This window comes from Grus americana, chromosome 5 (assembly GCF_028858705.1).
Source record: "Grus americana isolate bGruAme1 chromosome 5, bGruAme1.mat, whole genome shotgun sequence".
In the NCBI taxonomy this organism is placed as follows: domain Eukaryota; kingdom Metazoa; phylum Chordata; class Aves; order Gruiformes; family Gruidae; genus Grus; species Grus americana.
Genome location: NC_072856.1, coordinates 37850261 through 37869088, shown reverse-complemented (window position 1 = coordinate 37869088; position 18828 = coordinate 37850261). Strand labels below are relative to the sequence as shown.

At 35.3% G+C, this 18828-nt stretch overlaps 1 protein-coding gene across 2 annotated transcripts in view; it reads right to left on the bottom strand.

Moving 5' to 3' along the window:
• The window catches only part of DPH6 (diphthamine biosynthesis 6), a 212956-nt gene that overhangs the window by 64022 nt on the left and 130106 nt on the right, over window positions 1-18828 (bottom strand). For both annotated transcript variants that reach the window (XM_054828767.1, XM_054828769.1), the window contains exon 13: window positions 1395-1637. In XM_054828767.1, coding sequence (XP_054684742.1) covers window positions 1395-1637 — 243 coding nt within the window. The remainder of the gene's footprint in view (window positions 1-1394; window positions 1638-18828) is intronic.

Sequence of the window (18828 nt, the reverse complement as noted above, 5' to 3'; positions counted from 1 at the left end):
CATTCCTGAAAACTGTTAGGCAGCTAACTTTTCACAGAAGTATGTGTAGGCAGCAATCCATTTTTAAGCTATGGCTTCAACAATCAAAAAGTGACATGGACCAGATACTAGTAATAGCCAAAAAGCAAGCAACCTCATCAGTACTTTTCATGTAGCTAAGAAGTACTACCCAGTCATCTCAGTAAGTGGAAGAAATAAAAGACTCGATAGACAGTGGCTGGTATGTATAACAACTGTGGAAGACCTAAAAGATTCTATCTGGAAAAAGAAGTTTGGAAGAACTGGCAAACACCACCCATCTGCCCTCAAATCATACATATTACAAATAAGAAAGCATGTAGGCTTCATGGTCATGGTACATGTTACCAACCAGTCACATAGCAAAAAAAATGAATTGAATTAAAAAATCTGAATTGAATTCAGATGCAATACACTTGGTCTTGGAGAACTAGTAAACAGTATTTAAGAGGGTCCTTTATTAATAAATCAAGGTTGAATGTGTGAGCGTCTAAGGAAAGTCTACATCTTTAATCAGAAAGACAAGTGCCTAGTGCAGAGATTGAAAGTGAAGGCAAATAGAAGGAAAGTTTCAGATGCATTTTTCCTTCTTCTGTGGCAACATTAACATATGCTATGCTTCCAAGCTATGTATTTCCCTGAGAAACCATAATAATCAAGTTATATTAAATTATACAGCAATTATGCAGGTACTACTCTTTTTTACTCATTTGTGGAGAAGTTATGTTTTATTTACCAGATTTGTGGCCATTATCTTTTCAATGCTTGCAGGGTGTTCCAGGGCTATTTAAGAAAAGTGGTGCTTATATAATAGAAATGATTATGGTATGGTTATAAATCACTGTGCAAATTATTATGCTGTTAGAGATAATCTAGGGTCAACCAATAGACAGGCACACCCTGATCTGGTCTTAAAAGTTCAGCTGAATAATAAACGATAATGAGCAGTAAACTGCTAAACTCAGTTGTCATGACAATTTTGCTTGTAAGAAAGAGTGGGGAAAAAACCTCAACAGAACAACTCACAAAAAGTTGAAGATGCCCAGTTCTTATTATGTAAAAATATATGGGCAGAGGTAATTCAAATAAGGTATTGTTCACATTTTTGTTGGAGGAACTGACTGCTCTTTAAGAGTTCTTTAAAACATTGCTTTGGGGAATTAAGACAAAGTTAGTGATGAATATAACTTTCTATTAAGCAATTTTCTTTCTCAATTGTGCACAACCACTTATGAGCCAGAACATAACAGCTCAATCAAAGCTTATTGTATCAGCTTTACTTGAACCCCTCTGAAACGTACTGAGAAAATCTTGTCAAGACTTAGAGGGGAAAAAAAAAGACAACCCAGAAAGAAAAAAATGGATATCACAGCTACCTTTTTACATTCTCTTAATTTCTTCTGCCATATAGAGCGAGCAACAGGAATGTACTTGCTGTCAGTTACATAGCAGTTGGCTGTGATGACATGGTGGAGTGCAGTCGTCCGGCTCATAGCTTGAAGAATTCGCTCGACATGACGGAGGGAAACTATGGCCTCAGTCCATATGCCGCCGCTAACAAGCTGCATCGTACAAGGTACTAGAGCAATCTGTCCAGCACAGTAGACAACATCTCCAACCTAGAAGAAAACAAAAATAAGTAAAGAAGACTCTGGGAGTGTTTAGAAGGCAAGGGAAGCACTTTTCTCTTTTCCAGGTAGTTTCTTTCAACAGTACTGTTCTTTGCCATCATTTGTCACAAATGAAGCAAACATGCCAGTCTAAAGATAATTTTTGACAGGGATTTAACTACAATATAGAAACACTGCCCTGCAATAAACTTTAACCCAGCAGTTAATACTTGGATGTGTCAGCTCAAAGCAATAATATCCGATGTTACTGACTGTAACAGTTGCTGGATCACACTGATGCCCCCAACACGGTTAAGTATGTTCTTGCTTTCTTTTTTTTTGAGTGATGATGCACACTATCTTTGGTTCAATGCTATTTTTTTAACTTTTAAGTCTTAAGGTAAGCTTTATTTTATGTAAGAATATGTAAGAAAGTATAAGCATATATCTGTAATGTCTTTAGTAAACTAATTTAAAAATACTATAAAATAATTCTTGCAGAACACCTACAAGACGGTGTATGAAAAAAGTCATGATAATCCACCAGAAGGTAAAAGGAAATTGCAGATAGAAAATAAAAAGCAGAAGAGTGCTATTTGACCAAAGAGATGGGTTCGCCTTTTGAAAATGGAATTAGATGTGTGGCCAGATATACCATCAATATATTGTTTTAAGTTAAGCTGCAATGCAGTTACTTTGGGCTGATTTTCCAAAGTCTTCCTGGCAACACTCTGAAGACCTACTTTTTTTAACAGCAGCCAGCAAAGGAAACATTTATTCTTATTATTCAGACATCTCAAAGATTTATTATAAAATCTTAATGTAAATATCAAAACTTTTCATCCTCTTATGCTGCACTTCTCTAGAAAGTCTGTACATTTCCTGATCAGTGAAGCAGTAAATTTTATTCAATATCAAAAGAAAACTAAGTATAGAAGTGGGAAGTAAGGTGGGCGTAAGCAGCTTTGAAGTCAGCACAGGAAGCGTTTTGCTAGGAGTAAAGAGAGGGAAAATGGACTGAGCAAGGAATCTTTAGGAAGAATTTTGCAGAATTTACTGTATAAACTGTAAAAATTCCTCAGAATTAAGAATAATTAAAAAAGAAATCTGTGTCCTAGAAGACATGGCAATCAAACCATGTGACAGACCCATATGCAACTCCAAATCTGTCCTCGTAACTGTCTGTGTCTCATAAAAGACTCACACATGTAACTATTGGAAGAGTATCTTATACAATTTGGCATACAAGTTCTATGATTAGCAGCTGAAGAGGGGGAGGAGGCAGAGAGGAAACATAATGTATCAACTGACACCCATCAACTATTTAAATTGTTTAAAATATCTGAAATATTGTTTTGATAATGCTATATATAATCCTGAATTTGGGGAAAAAATATGCAAGTAATATTTTGGTTTATAGGAACAAATGGTCTTTTTTTTTTTTTACAGTGCTATTTTAAAATATGTGCCATTGAACAAGGGAGTCCAGCCAGCTACCAAGTGGCATACTGACAAGATGAGAAACAAATTCAGGAAAATATAATTCAGAGGGGCACAGGTTTGTTTTTAAAGCAAGCCATTCATTTTCACCTCTGCAAAGTGAAATCCAGGCATTAGTCAAAAACTGCAACACAGGTAGTTTATACTTCTACAGAAAAAAAATCACACTGGCAATATTTATTCCTTTTTTTTTTCCCTGTTGGGCTGCTGGTTTTCCATGCATCACCCATGTTAATTATTAGGTAGACAGAAGAGCTGTTTAACTAGTTCACTTCCCCTATTCTTGAACAGATTGTTTGAGACATAATATGAATACTAATTAACGATAAAATATCTGTCAGTGTTTTGAAATACGGACCAACATAGCACTTTCTTAAAGTATCCTGGATAGTTCTGATACAATTAGCCCCACTGGTCATAAGCAAGGTCAAAAAAAATCTCTGAAGGATTTGAGCAAAATTGGCACCACTTTTGGCTCAGATTCAGTGGGAATTTTGCAGACTTCTTTAAAAAACAATTAAAAAATCCCTCTGTTCCTAACACACTTGTTTGTATCTTAAGATGTAATTAACAGAAAAACAGTGTTCCTAGCATGCCACCATGTTATGGAAGGGTGGATGCAAGGGAGGAAGAGGGGGAAAGGGTCAAAATGGCCACGGGTTTGCAGCAACTCTATTTCAGGGGGACATAATTTAGGATAAGGGAAGGAGGAGGGATGTTCCTCTTTTTTTTCCCAGTGACTTGGTCATGAAAAGCAAGCATAAATAAACAATCAGCAGGGGCAAAGCAGCAAACCAGTCCAAACACTGTTTTAGCAGATTTCAAGAGGTTGTCTCTAGAATATTTGAAGCATTACACAGAAAATTGTTAGCAGAGTAAAAAGCATTTAAAACAGGGAAGACATCATAATATCTTGTTCACAGTACTGAAATCTTACAACGGGAGATGTCACAATGTACAGCGTCAGTCCTTGTGTTGTGAAAGTGTTCTGCAAAACCCTGCTAGAACCTTACAACAGTTTATCTTTCTGGAGCATCTACGAGGATAACGGAAGATCTTTCAGGCTATAGATTCACAGTGTATCAAGTCTAGAGGACTCGCGTATCCAGTAAACTCAGCATAGAAACAAAACTATAATATAATGGATGTGTATTTATACACTAGATGTCTCATCTTACACTGATGATTTAATTTTCACTGTAGCCCACACACGTATTTCCAGTGCTAAAATTTCATTAAAGATTTGACAAATCAAAAATAAAAAAACCCTTGTACTGCGGAGATGCTCACATGTACCAATTTATTTCCAATTTAGCTCCACAGCAGTAAGCAGTTTATAAATGGGGCCTCATGCGATTCCACATTTCTGCCCTTTTTATTTGCATTTGTATCACTGCAAGTTAAATGAAAGGTGAGTCTTAATGAGCTAACGTAATAGTTTAGCAGCGGTTTTGCTCAGTTGGCACAACCGTAAGTAATCAAGGGAATTCAGTGGACAATCAGAACCTCGGAGTACTCTAACAGATAGGAATGCTAAGCTCTTATTTGAGAATGACTACTTTTATAGTGTAACTGTGCTGCAGGAATTAAGTATAATATAGATCACTGCTAATACAAAGGGAAGACAGTGTAGTAGCAAATTATTAGTTTATTTCACCTTTTCTTTCAAGCCGCATTCGCTTTTTAGGAAAGCAGAAGGAAAGCATCTACGGTACCACGGAAAGGAAAAGTCAGAAGAATGCTTGGTGCCACTTTAAACTGTTCTATCCCATGAAAACGTTTTTAACAGCATTATAAGTTACTGATAGGACACAACATATCCCCTACAAAATATACAAAATATATCCCCTACAAAATATAATTCAGGAAAAGAAAAAAATAGAAAAACAGACTTAATTGGACATAAGGACTAACTTAAGCTGCTAATTAGCAAGAAAAAGCTATAATTATTGCTACTTAGAAAGAAGCAGAAGTAATAGGATACCTATAGATATGCACTGAGTTGTTTTGGTTTTTTGTTATTAAAGGCCGACAGCAACTATGGAAACTTCATGAAACTTTTCCTGCTGATATTATTAAAACTTGCTAGCGATTAAGTGGCATAATACCAAAATTACAGGGAACTTCTAACGGAGAGATTTCACCCACAGTTATTCAGGCCAATGTGAATAGTTGCACCGTAACCCGTGTTTCTTGGAAAGGATGGAGTCAATACGCAATCAGCCAAATCTTTGTTACGAATGCAGTTAGGTGTCTGAGTGACTGCTGCCCTTTAACAGGTCAGGGTGCACAGAAGAGTCAGTGACCCCGTGACCTAACAGTGAAATAACCCACCATTACGGTCAGTCAATGTAAATAAGCATAACTGACAACGCGCTAATAGGCTGCCTCTGGTCAGCCATGTGTACCTCTGACCCTAATGAAGACCTAAATCAATTAATACTCCAGGCAATAAAGACCTCTGGCTGATTAAGTTAGATAGAAATAATCTTTTCTAACGGGATTAAAGCTGTAAGGTGGTGAACTTTTTATTTAATATATGATAATCCTTTCTTCCTAGGGCCCCCTTATTTTAGCTAATGACGGTGAAATTGCTTTTTGCAATGTGAAATCTTTTATTCAACTACCTAGTGTGAATAAAGTTTTAAAGGTACCGTTTAGACAACAGTAATTGAAAAGCTTTGAGTTCACACTATAAGCACAAATTGTATCTGACTAACGTGGTTCTAATACACCACAACCTTCAATATAATTCACTTTTTTCTTGATTTGTAACAAATTTGTAGTCTAAAAATTCCATAAATGACTTGATCACACGTAGTTTAGTTTGATACAGGCTTTCTTTTGAGAAAATGTGTACAGTTATCAGTAGCTAAAAGATTAAATGAAATGAAAAATAAAAAAGAGTTACGATTATCTTTGACTAAAAAAAATATTGATGTTTATAAGAACGCACATATAACTTTGTAAAATGCTTGCATATCATACTCAAAACTCCAGAACTTCCCTTTAAATAAAATAATATTTTTTCCTAGTTAAGTCAAAAAAGTATAATTAATCAATAGCATATTATTGCTATCTTACTGAAATAGCTGTAACATTTCCACAATTTTCAGAGATTTATAACTCAGTTTTCAAATGCATACTATATCCGAATACCTCCTATTCATACTCTGTGCTGCCCAAATGTAAACACCTCTGCAATCCTCTACAAATCAAATAATTCAAATTTAAAGCCTTTAAACCGTGCTGGATTTACAGCAAGCAATCTCATATAATACGTTCCTGAAGGTCTGTAGTACCTTGAAGTTTAACAAAATGCTATATGCACAGACTTGAGAGGGACAATCAGGCCAGAAAGCGTAGGAAAAGGTAAGATTAAAGTTTCAGCTTGAAAACACTTTTAAAAAACTGTTCTATCCTATCACAGAAAATTGTAATATTTGCATACATATTTTTGGCAACGTATTGGTTATATTTAAATCCTGATCAATGCCAAATCAATTTTTTTCTGCTCTACAACTGATGGAAATAAAAACCACACACTTCTGATTTACAGAAGACAAAGATTCAGAAACTGAAATTTTCACAAAAAAACCCACCCCAAAAGCTGTCATTCACATTCCAAGGGAGTATGAGACAGAAAACAAAAATAAATCTAGCTTTTAAAGTCAGCAACTGTAGTTATAAACATTTAGGAAAGGTTCCAATAAAGTGGGTGAAAAAGGCTTGCCATCTAATACAGCCGTGTGGGCATGACAGCGAGTCTGAAGCCTTCTCCAGGACTCTCGTTTTGGTCCACTTGGAATCTCCAATACACACAGAGGAAATGAAGAAACTGGAGGTCAAATATTCTTTACTTATTATGCATAGTTTGTCTAATGTCCTGTACTGGCACAGAGGATACACATTGTTCCTTTATAGAAAATCACAGTAGACAGTTCAAAGACTTAATTGCCATAAAGAATAACCTGTTCTCCACATCCTAAAGGACATTTTTTTCCTAAAAAGAAAAAGAGCAGTCTCCCTACTTGAAAATGAGCATGCTAACAAGAGTGTTAATCTTTGGTGCATTTCTTCCTTGGGACAGTGGAATTCTAGTCTTCATGACTATTAATCTGTCACCTTTTACAAAGCCTACCATTTCCTCTCAAGCTTTTGAAAAAAATCACAAGTTCTCACACAACCACATTAGCAAAATCTGCCAACTGTGAAAAACTGCAGAACACTCAGCTTTATGAACATACCTTATCTAAAAGATGGCGTAAAACCTCCAAACTGATTATCATTTACTCATTTCTTATTCATATCACTTTGACTGAAGATGCCAAACAAAACAAAGTTTAAAAAGAACTAAGATTAGTCTATTCCACAACAATTAGAGTTGGGATGGGGAATGAGAGACTTAATCAAATCAGTATTTACCAAGAAAAGTAACGGGTCCAGAAAAACAAGGTGGAAAAGATTAGTGTCTAAAAGTGTAAAGCAATGCAAATGACTCAATATGGACATGCACTATTGAGCAATGGATACCACACTTTTAGAAAATGCATATTATGTCCATCACAGTTGATTGTGTTTTTTAATTAATTATATATGCAGAGATAAGGGAGGATAATGGTTGTAATTCATCTGGATTCTTAAAATATCTGATACAGCATATTTGGAAATTATTTTTAACTCTCCTAATTATAAACGCTGTTAACTAGCTGATAGTCTGTAAGGAGAGAGTAATGAAAATGCCAATGTACTGAAGTGGGGTGCCGCAGGGATTGGTATTAGGCCTGATTTTGTTTAACATCTTCATTAAGTCAATGGAAGAAGGGATTAACAGCATGGTAATGAAACCCACAGAGGATACTAAATTAGAATGTGCACCAGTAGAAATAATAAAAATGGACACAGATAGGTTTGAAATAAAGACATGAAATAAGAAAATGAGACTTCGCTTAGGAGAAATGAAAACTCAGGCCGGAACATATGGCAAAAATATTTTGAAATATAGATATTCGTAACAAGGGAGAAAACTTGACTGCAGAAGTACTGAACGGTTCATCTTAAATCATAACTGCTCTTTACTAGAAACAAGTTCAGTATAGGACAAAAGAAGATACAGTCTCTGTTCGCATGAAACAGGTCTAATTCATCAGATCTACCAAATACTAGTTTCAGGTTAAGTAACAACTACCCTTGGCTAATGAAAGAGTGACATTTTCTAAAATGTCAGAAACTGGTACTATACCCTTTAGGAACGGTATGATTTCTATATTTCAAAATGAATACTGTAAAGATCAGGTGATATCAAAGTTTCAGATAATTATTCAGAGCTGATGAAATACTTTTTTCCAGAAGATTTTACATTTCATCATTAACACTGATTTTCAGTTTACTGCATTCACAGTATGAAAAGCATTTTAATCTGCCAGGGTAAAGGTATAAAAAAATCAAAAAATACTCTTTTTCCTCTCTGTTAAATGGAAAATGTCTAAACCTTACATGAGGTTACATAAGCATTCATTTGGGTTTCCCACACAGTTCAATTGCTATTTATGACTATTATCCTAAATTTATTCTGAAAAGGACAGCTTCATAATATATCAGTATTCTTTCTTTGTCAGTTCCATAAAAAAAAAAAAAAAGATATAGCTAGCACATTCAAATGACATTCCTCCCTCCTTGATTTCTACATTTTTCTCTGTCTATGCTTACAGTTCTAGGGGACTAGAGAGCATATATAATCACAGGTTATAAGGTAATTGTACCCACACACACAATATCTAAAGGAAGATAAAGAAAAAAGATGAAGTGATGTGATATCCTTCTATACCTATATGTGCTTATATTACAGATTCTGTCTCTCACTTTTATCCTTAAACACACAGTCTACTTAGGGAACTCATAATATCCTTCCCACATTAACTGAAGTTTCTACGGAGAACGTCCACTTACAGTAAACTAAATCATCAGTTAAACTATCACTGCGGTGATAAAGCAGTCCAAGAAGGCACGGTAGCAATTTCTAGGTTGAAGTACCTGCTAACAATAGGGGTGCTACTGCTTACGGCTGTCCCACTGCTCTGGAATACAGCGTCCAAGGAGAACCAAGACTGCAGTCATAAAAGCCTATGAAGAATGAGTTGGTTTGTTTCCATTCCCACCTGCCTTTACAGCCCTTACTCATGCCAACTGTCCAATGGGTCACTGTGATTCTAAACAGAGGAGGGACAGCTAGGCAGAGAAAATACTCTGTATTGAAAGGTGAAAGCTGTTCATCACACAACAGTAATTCACAGTGTATGAAACACATTAACACCGTGACATTCCATTCTTAACAGAAAAAATTTAATTCCCAGCCATGACTTCACTTGAATATTATTGCTCAAAACATGCTTTTCATGACTGTCACTGGCTACTTTAAGATACTGGTTTGCAATAACTGGCAGACAGGAAAGAAGCAGTTCCATGAAACCAACAATCAGTTAACTGAAAACAGTTATTAATTAATATAACAGTATTACTAAACTAAAAGTGATGGTTCTCGTTCTAGCCATATAGTGTGGTTCCGTACTTTACCCGTCCTCTACATATACCCAGTCTCACATGGATTTTACTTATATCTATGACTACCTAAATAACAATCAACATGAAAACATTTTAAGGTATGTCAAAGATTATTTTATGCATATGTCCAATTTATAATAGACATACCCACCATTTCCCAGTGGAAAGGAGACTTACTCGTGCAACTAGACGTACATGTACAGTATATATAATAGTAATGCATATAGAATATAAGATACACAGTATACAGTATTTATCACAATCTTTTACCTATTTATTCATATTGTAGTGATAATACATAACAGAATACCTTTCTCTAGGGACCCAACTTCCAATGCAAAAATATGTCAAGTTATAGAAACTGAAACTTGCAACAAAGATCCACAAATATACATAATATTCTTGGCCAAACCAATGTCATATTACCTTTTCTGCATCATCAGTTAAAACAAACTTGACAAAGAGATGAGTTTGGGTATTAAGTACCCCACGGTATCAGCTGCAAAATCCTGCAAAATCCAGCAGTACAGGAAGAGTCCATAGTAAAAATTGTGTGTTCTGAGCAGTAAGACATCTATAAATTTAAAGAATTTGTAATTTGACAGTGACAATGTATTATACATTCTCATATATTCTGAAATACAATGTTCATGAATTGCAATCCAAGAAAAAAAATGTATTAGGAAAGTAACATCCTTGTTACGTGCATGCAATTGCCTAACCTAAAATCTAAAAATTCCTAAGAGTTAAAACAAAATAAAATTAATGGAAATTAGAGAAAGACAGCAACAATCTCAGGAATACACTAACCCCACATTTTAACAACTTCTATTTGTTGTACCCACTGACCTTTTATCAGAATTCCAGTATGGACAACATCCCTATACAAAATATTGCTAAATTCCTAAATGTGCAACCAGGCAGATTTTACTATGTACCTTTCAGAGGCAGATTTTCTATTAGATCGGCAGCACCTCATGACAAAAAGTTACCTATTGACTAGGTGGTAACTCGTAGCATTTAAAATTTAAGTTTCTGTAACAAATTATATTTAAATTATGTGTTATAGTTGGACTACAACTGTATTATAATTATATTCTGTGCTGTACGACATATTCATTTGGGTATGGCGTTAGAATCTCTCATTACACATTTTCCTATCTTTTTCCTGGTTTTTTTTTTGTTTTGGTTTTTGGGGTTTTTTTGTACATTCACCTTATTGTTCTCTTATAACACATTTTCACAGAATTTTCTAGACGTTTTAAAAGGATAAAGGTGGGAACTGGAAATAGCAACATATTGACGGTCTATTAGTAACTGACAGATTACTACTAAAATATGTATCTTCAGTTCTGCCCACCAATCTGCAATCATGCTTCTGTCCATCCCACATCACAAAGTTTAGCCCTTTTTGTTTGCATTATTAATAAAAGTAGTTATGTTGGCTAGTAAAAACTAATTGCAGACTCAAGTGCTCTGATATAAAAATGGGTACAAAGCAAAGCATTGAAACTAAAAGGGGGTAAATAAGAGGAAGGGAGGGGCAGAATGCAGTAAGGAATAATCCAGCAGTTAGGTTAATCAGCTGCGATCCAGATTCAAATCTCTTCTTCGGTATTTTTCTTTTGCCCAGTAATGGCAGTGCCGTTGTGGCAATGGGCAGTCCAGGAAGCCCAGCTCTCAGTGTCTGCTACTGGAACTGTTCTAATTTGTTTAAATAAACTCGTGTTCTTGGACTAAGACTCTGTTCTGTTTCTTGATGAGTGTTTTAATCAGTGTGCTAAAAGTTAATATAGCATGGAAAGATCCAAAAAGCTTTACAATGAACATTAAATCAAAACTGATACATTCCCAGTTATGATTTCTACTTTGATAATCCAACATTATCCAAAAAGAAACACCCTACCAAGATCCCAAGTATTCCAAACTGCTGAGATGGTCACTGTTACCTTCTAGCCTTTTGAAATACTAAGCATTTAGCAATATGAAAAATACTTAACATAGAATAAGCCTTACAGTGCAGAACATTTAGACCAAGTTGATCCTGTACGAACACAATTTTTGTGAAATATTTAGGCTACTTCAAAAGACGTGGGGTCAAAAAATGGAAATCAGGTGGGGAACGTAGATTTAATTAAATTTTTGAAAATAAAATAAAAATACTTACAGAAGCCTAATTTGAATGCGAGATGCGATCAAATTCTCTTTGAAGTGTAATGGTTAAAAGTTACTTAAGCACAGAAATGATGAATTAGAAACAGTATCAATGACATTACCATCAGAAAATCTTTGAACTTTTTATCGGAATGAATAATCAACAGAGTACCTCTTCAAAAACAGAGGCTGTATCAAAGTCTAAAAATTATGCTGAGAACAGCTTAAATATCTAATTTTGCTTTTTGGGCTTAGGCAAATTATAGGTGCTTCACTGAAAATATGACCTTGTATGACAAGACGAATCTCTAATATTTTGCTCCTTCAGCCCTACAGAAACAGCCTCTAATTATCAGCGAAACAGTGCACAGTGTTTGAAAAGTATGCAAAAATGCCAAAATTTCCAATCATGCAAACTGTCTTGTATAAATTTTACAGTCTCTTGACATGACATATAAGATTGAAGTTGCATGGCTTGACTGTTCTTCTATCAGTTTTAAGCAATGTTTTAGGGTTTTGCGAAAAGATTGGGTTTTGTTGTTAAAAAAGTTTGGCCTAAATTCAACCAGCTAGAGTTATTTGTTATGAAGCCCAGTGAAGTATAGTTAACACACAGAGCATCTTTCAATGTCTGATTCCAGAGTTTGTGTGTGACAATATAACTGTTCACAGCAATAAAGTCCGAACTTCAGGGCTTCTGCCATTCAGGCCTGAAGGAGTTAAATCTTAGAGCTCTTCAACAGAAAAAAAACAATTACATGTTTTTGCAGAAAAATATCACATGCTGATAGTGAATAATTAAAGGCTCAAACCAAAGAGAAATGAACTATTTCTGTGATGTATGTTTTGAACTTCTAATAGCTAGTCTGATTCTTCAAAATAATAGCTGTGTTAGAATCAGGAAGGACACTAATGGGGAATGAAGAAGAGTATGAAAGAATAACGCATGTAATATGAAGAAAGGTGGAGAAACAGAATACTTCCAACTGATATTTTCATTTGTTGCTTGTAATGATAACCCACAGTGTCATGGACGTTTATGTAAAGGAATCTGATTCATTGTACACCCTGACCTTGGAAGGTGATATGATGCTTTGATTTTGTGCAAAATTTAGTAGAAGCAGAAATTGCACCTTGCAGGGCTAGGTCCTGGATGCAGAACAAGATAATGGTGAAGTTCGAATGAAATAAGCCCTTTAAAACACCATCAGAGAATAATAAATCAGCTCAACACCTTCCCAACGCAGGAAATTGAGAGTTAACCAGTGTACCCAATTTTAAATTTTTTTTAAAGGAGGAATAAATCTGCTATAGGGAGCTGGTTTGATAGACCTTTGAAGGTCTTCAAAACTCTCACTAATATGTTATTCTCTAAAAAATATTCCCATAATTCTGCTGTCTCCCATCATTCCTTGCCTCGAGATTCATCTGTCAACTTTGATGCATCTTTTAAAGTTCCCCTCCAAGCCTAAAAACCATGACTACAGACCACAGAAGAGAACTCCTTGCTTTGAAACTATCTGATCAATCAGAAGATCATTTACCTGCAAGCATTATTTGGTGAAGCTAAAGCGGCACATCAACCGGCAGCATCTGAAGGCTGAGGCAGCAAAACGTCAACAACAAATTGTCATTGGCATTCCATTTATGAACCTTCAAACAGCATCAGATCTTTTCCATGGGAAACCAGATCAGGTCAGACTGGAGCTGAATATTTCTTAACAAGCTAACCATCAAAAGAACTTACGTTTTGAATAAAAAGGCTATCATTTGTTGATTTGAATATCAAAGGGATCCACTGCAAACTCCCAGTCTAGAAAAACCTCCCTAAGCTACACCAGACAGGTGTTTAATAATCTATTATTAAGGCACTATTTTAGGTTACTCAGAATCATAAAAAATAGCTGTAACTGTGAAGCTGCAAATGGGACTGCACAAAGAAATGAATGCTATTAACATACTATTAACAATTCAAAAGAATGAGTTGACATACCAATCAAACTTGTTAATTGACTGTCAATGGCCTGTCCCTGAATATACAACATGACTGCATTATATATTTCAAATGCTGACAGGAAGACAGTTTCATTTGCATTAACTTCATAAACTGATCAACAACCAAACTGCCACATACATTTATAATGGGAAGCTGAATCATTTCAATATTCATGCAGCTCTGTAATTGTAAATTAGGTGCTGGCAAACAATACAATACTGTACATACTCTAAAATATCCTAAATTTCTCTGACCTACTTTCTTTTTTATTTTAAAAGAGCAGTGGAGAAAAGTTGTCTCTTACAGAGATGATTATTACTTTAATTTATGGTTCGTGCCTTAGGCAAAATTTGTTTGCAACCTAGTTTGCAACGATAGTTTATAACTCTACTCTAGATGCATAACTGGTCCGCAATATATGAGGCACGCAAGGTGATGTAAAATTTTTCTTGCTTTAGTTCTGTGAAATGTAAATACCATGAAAATACAGAGTAAATCTGTAAAAAAAAAGTGAATGAAAATCTGTACTATTTCCCTGCTATGACACAAAGCAGATGTCAGCACTGAAACCACTGAAACTTTCTAATTAGACACTGAAACATCTAATTTAAAGTGGAAAGTATTGTTCTTGCACATCCTTCCCTATGTCCCAGAATTTATTGCCCTCAGAGGTCCTGTCTATATAAAGTATGTTTCCTAAAAATACCTGATAATTACACCCATTCAGTTTCATTGGGATTGACAGTGATAGCAGCTGAAATGGCTGTGACAGTACTACCATTTGAGCCAAATGGTTAGTCAGACGTACTCCGAGCAAAGTCACAAATCACAGGAGTTGAGAGCAGAAGTGCTTGTGGCTCCTCCATATTTCTGCACGTATTTATCAATCCAGTGGAAATGACCAAGGGCTGATAATACCAGGAAAATGACACAAAGAATTCCCAAGAAAAGACACAGGCCAACATTCTTCACTCTTCCTATTTAGGATGTCCTCCTGCAACATTTACTAATGTGCACTTCTGCTTACGGAAAAATACAGTTCCAGCTGAACTAATAGAGAAGCCTTCAAATGTTGTCATGACTGACTCTGTGTATTAGTATCTATTCGTATGGTTTAACCATATAGGGTGGATATGAAAGAAGAAATTTGTTTTTATTTGTTCATGAAGTGCTATAGGCATATTTATCACTGTTTGTATAGAAATAATAATATCTCAGTCGCTTTGAGAATTGGAGAAATGAAGCTAAGCAGAAATGCCGCAAATGAAGATTGAGTCATGAAGCGTCTGGAAGTGTTCCACTGAAGGCTAAGTAGCAATTGATCAAAAATTCTGAAGTTGTCAGGTCAGTCACATTCCCTCTATATCTGTATGACCCCGAGGAAGCATAAGCAAGTTTTAAACGTCTCAACTATAAATGCACGTTGTCTTCTTTTCCCCTCTTTTATTATTACTACTTTCATCCTGTCAACCCAGCAGTCACTTCCCTGGCTTTAAAGTTATTGCAAGAGCCTAGCACTATACACTAGCATAACCATACAGGTATCACATAAACGTCCAATAAATCTGCAGTCATGACAATCTTCTCCTGCATTTCCTTTCAGATAAAGCATATCAGAGGACAATTTCTGTGAGCTGCTATATTTTCGACTTTATTGTTTGTAGTGTAGATGTAAGAGTGAGAAGCAAAAAACATTCACATTTATTGTTCTAGCAACTGCAGTTGAAGAGTAGAAAGACTAACAAACGGAAATATAAAACCTTTAGAAAAGCTGAATATAGTGGAGCCACTGGGGTGATGGCAGTCCCAAATCATCCTAACTGGTAATCATGAAAGATTACTTATACTACAAACTAGATATTAGCTTTGATATCTTCCCTGAAGTATAAGCTGAGTAACTGTCATACTGAATAACATCATATGATGGGTATACTGCTAAGTTCTTACACTGACAAAACAGGGATCATTAAAGCTTCAACATTCTTTCAGGTAATCAATGTAATATAAGCGGTACGTGATTAAAAGCATTTAAGATGTGAAAAGTGTCAAGGTAAAGAACAGCTCATCACTCAAAGGATGTAGTATATAAACCCAGCCATCTTAGAAGGAGCTGGTCACTTATTACTGGTGCTAATAGTAACACAGAAGTACAGTGAATTCAGTAATTTGTGCGCCAAGATTTAGAAACTTTGATCATAAAATACATACATATATACAGCTGAAATATATGCACATATACACCTTACTGTAACAGCAATGATGTGATGTATGTTCATGTTTCAAAAAGACACTTGATTAATTTGAAGAAGCTACAGATTGTCTGCACTGCTTCAAAATTTACATTTGAAATAGTCACGTTCTAATTTACTCAAATCCGCATTTTCAATAAATTTTTCCCTAGCATAGCTGAAAGCTTCTGACTCTCAATAGCCTGTGACCAGCATAGTTTTTGTAGTTTTTGTCCTCGGGAAGAATTAAACTTTCTATCATGCAGGTAAGAAGTCCCATGCACGTGGGAAACGGTGCTTTCTCGGAGATCAGCATGAGACTAGACAACTATTTTGGGCACAAAATTTGATTATCACAGAACTCACAATCATTATCTTTTAATTGGAAGACAGGCTTCTCAAAATCCTCTGTCTTTAGAAAGCTCACAAAACATTATGGATATTTTGTAAGACAAAAAGCATTAAGTCAAACACTTCCAAACTGTACAGAGCTGCACATACACCGTTTGTTTTGGACGAGGACGGTGAGTACAAGAACTGTGTAAGCAGTGCTTTTGCTGAAGGCTTTACTGTCAGTCGCTTGCTGATTAATGTCAAGGTCAGGACTTGTATTATACTGTACTGCAGAGGGAGAAGGGTTCAAGAAACCAATCCCATTCCAAGTTCATAATCGAACAATGAGCAGCTTAACACAAACCTGTCTGTATTTGCTATTTTTATAAGGAAAAGTTGAGATGAACAAATAAAAAATTTACTGTAACTTACTGTGAAAATGTTCAGTGGGTTAGACGCCTAACAAAAATATTCTAGCTTCCGTTACAGTCCTGTTTCCACTCCCACAGAAGAAACATCCTTCTGAGATCTCCTTTAGTCTGAATCACTATTATAGTTCTTAAAAATACAGTAAATAAAAATTTAAATTAAGGGGTTCACCCAGCTGGATTGAAAAGAGGAAGATATTAAAGGGGTAAAGTGTTCCATATTCCTGAGCGTTTGTGCACTATCTGTGCTTATTTTGTGTGGGGAAGTACAACAATATTAGCATTGGCTTATATTTACTTCTCACAGACAAGTGGCAAGAAGAATGCAAGAGGAAAAAGAAGCAGTTCTATAAATCTAGAATATGCCTTGCATTAAACATACAGTTCTGACATTAGTCTAATTATTGAGAAACTATAGCAGAAGCTTAACAAGGAAGCTAATTTATTAATGATTTCAACTTTAGTTTTAGTATTACCATACAGGGAGACACATAAACAAATACTCCCATATACATAAAGTTAACATGTTAAAGATGAGAACTTAAGCACTGATTTGGAAATACCAAACATCAGGATACATATGGAAACTTTATGTATATTTGATTATATGTGAAATATACATACATTTAGGTTATAAATGTACATTTATATTTAAGAAGATGAACCTGAACCTATTTGCAGGATGTTCAGAGTTATGACAAACATATTAAATCGACATTAACAGACTTTCACAATGCTTTACTCCTTAACTTTAATGTTAGAAGAATTTTTGTTTTTCAAGGAAGTTTTCCTGATGTTGCTTTCCAATTGCTATACTTAATCTTCTCAGCATGTAAAGGGATTTTTACTGAGAGGAGTTACAAAAAGGCAAGCTTGAAGTTTGTGCCTGCAGCCACCTCTTATTTACATTATGTGAATCTGAAACACTTCTCCTGCTGAGGACTCTGCAATTCATTGCATAGGCAAACTGATTTTTTAATTTTTTCTGAAATTTGCTCAGAAATCGTGGGAAGCAAGCAAACAATAGATTTCAGACGAAGAATTTTTTTTTCTTAATTTCTCACTCAATTAAGGATAAAGTTGAGAGAATGAACATTTTGTAACCACAGAAAACCCACCATCATCCAATCTTTACCTATTGTCTACATTTCATTTATAGAATTCAAATTTATTGCTACCTTTTCAGAATTTAGGAAAAAAACCCAGCCTTGTAGATTTGTTACTATTATAAAGAAGAAAGCTGGAGCTTCACACAATGTGAGCTGCAGACAGACTTAACTGAGATTCTTCAGGCACTTCCTCAAACACAGAATAAGATCTGACAGATTTCTTCACGTGAGGGAAAGACCCAGAAAGAAAATGTTTGGTGAATGTTTAGTAATCTACTTATTTAAGGAATACTCAAAGCCTTTCCGTCCCAGTAGCAGAAGACTGTTGCTGCTGTCTCCAGAGGACTCAGTCCCAAATAAATTTATCTTATCATAAATCTCTTTTTTTAATATTATGTGCTTTTTATCCAAGGGTTGAGATCAATCTATTAACTCCAGAAATTATATACATTTGATAACATTTGTCAAAGTCCAATTTAGCATGACTAAGATTCACTTATCTACCAAGAAAATGATAACAAAGTCAAACCATCAGGAAATAAAATCAAATGTGTCTCGTCTGAGTGCTTGTCACAGAACAGTTGCAACATTTGTAAGCCACATTAGTTGCATGACCCCAACATGACAAAAAGTAAATCAAACATTTTTCAGTAATCCAGTTGCAGTTAGTGCTAATGTATTATTTACTACACTTATCCCAGCCTTCACGGGAATCCCATCCTGATCAATTGTCTTTATAATAATTATCTCCTTTCCACAGTGGCAGGGAACTGGCATGTATATAAAGAAGCAAACAGAAGCCTCTTCTGCTGGTGGATTAGTCTCGACATTGCCAAACTTGTTTATTGGGTGTTTGACCTTGATAGGGGCAGTTCTCAGGCTGCCCCTTAA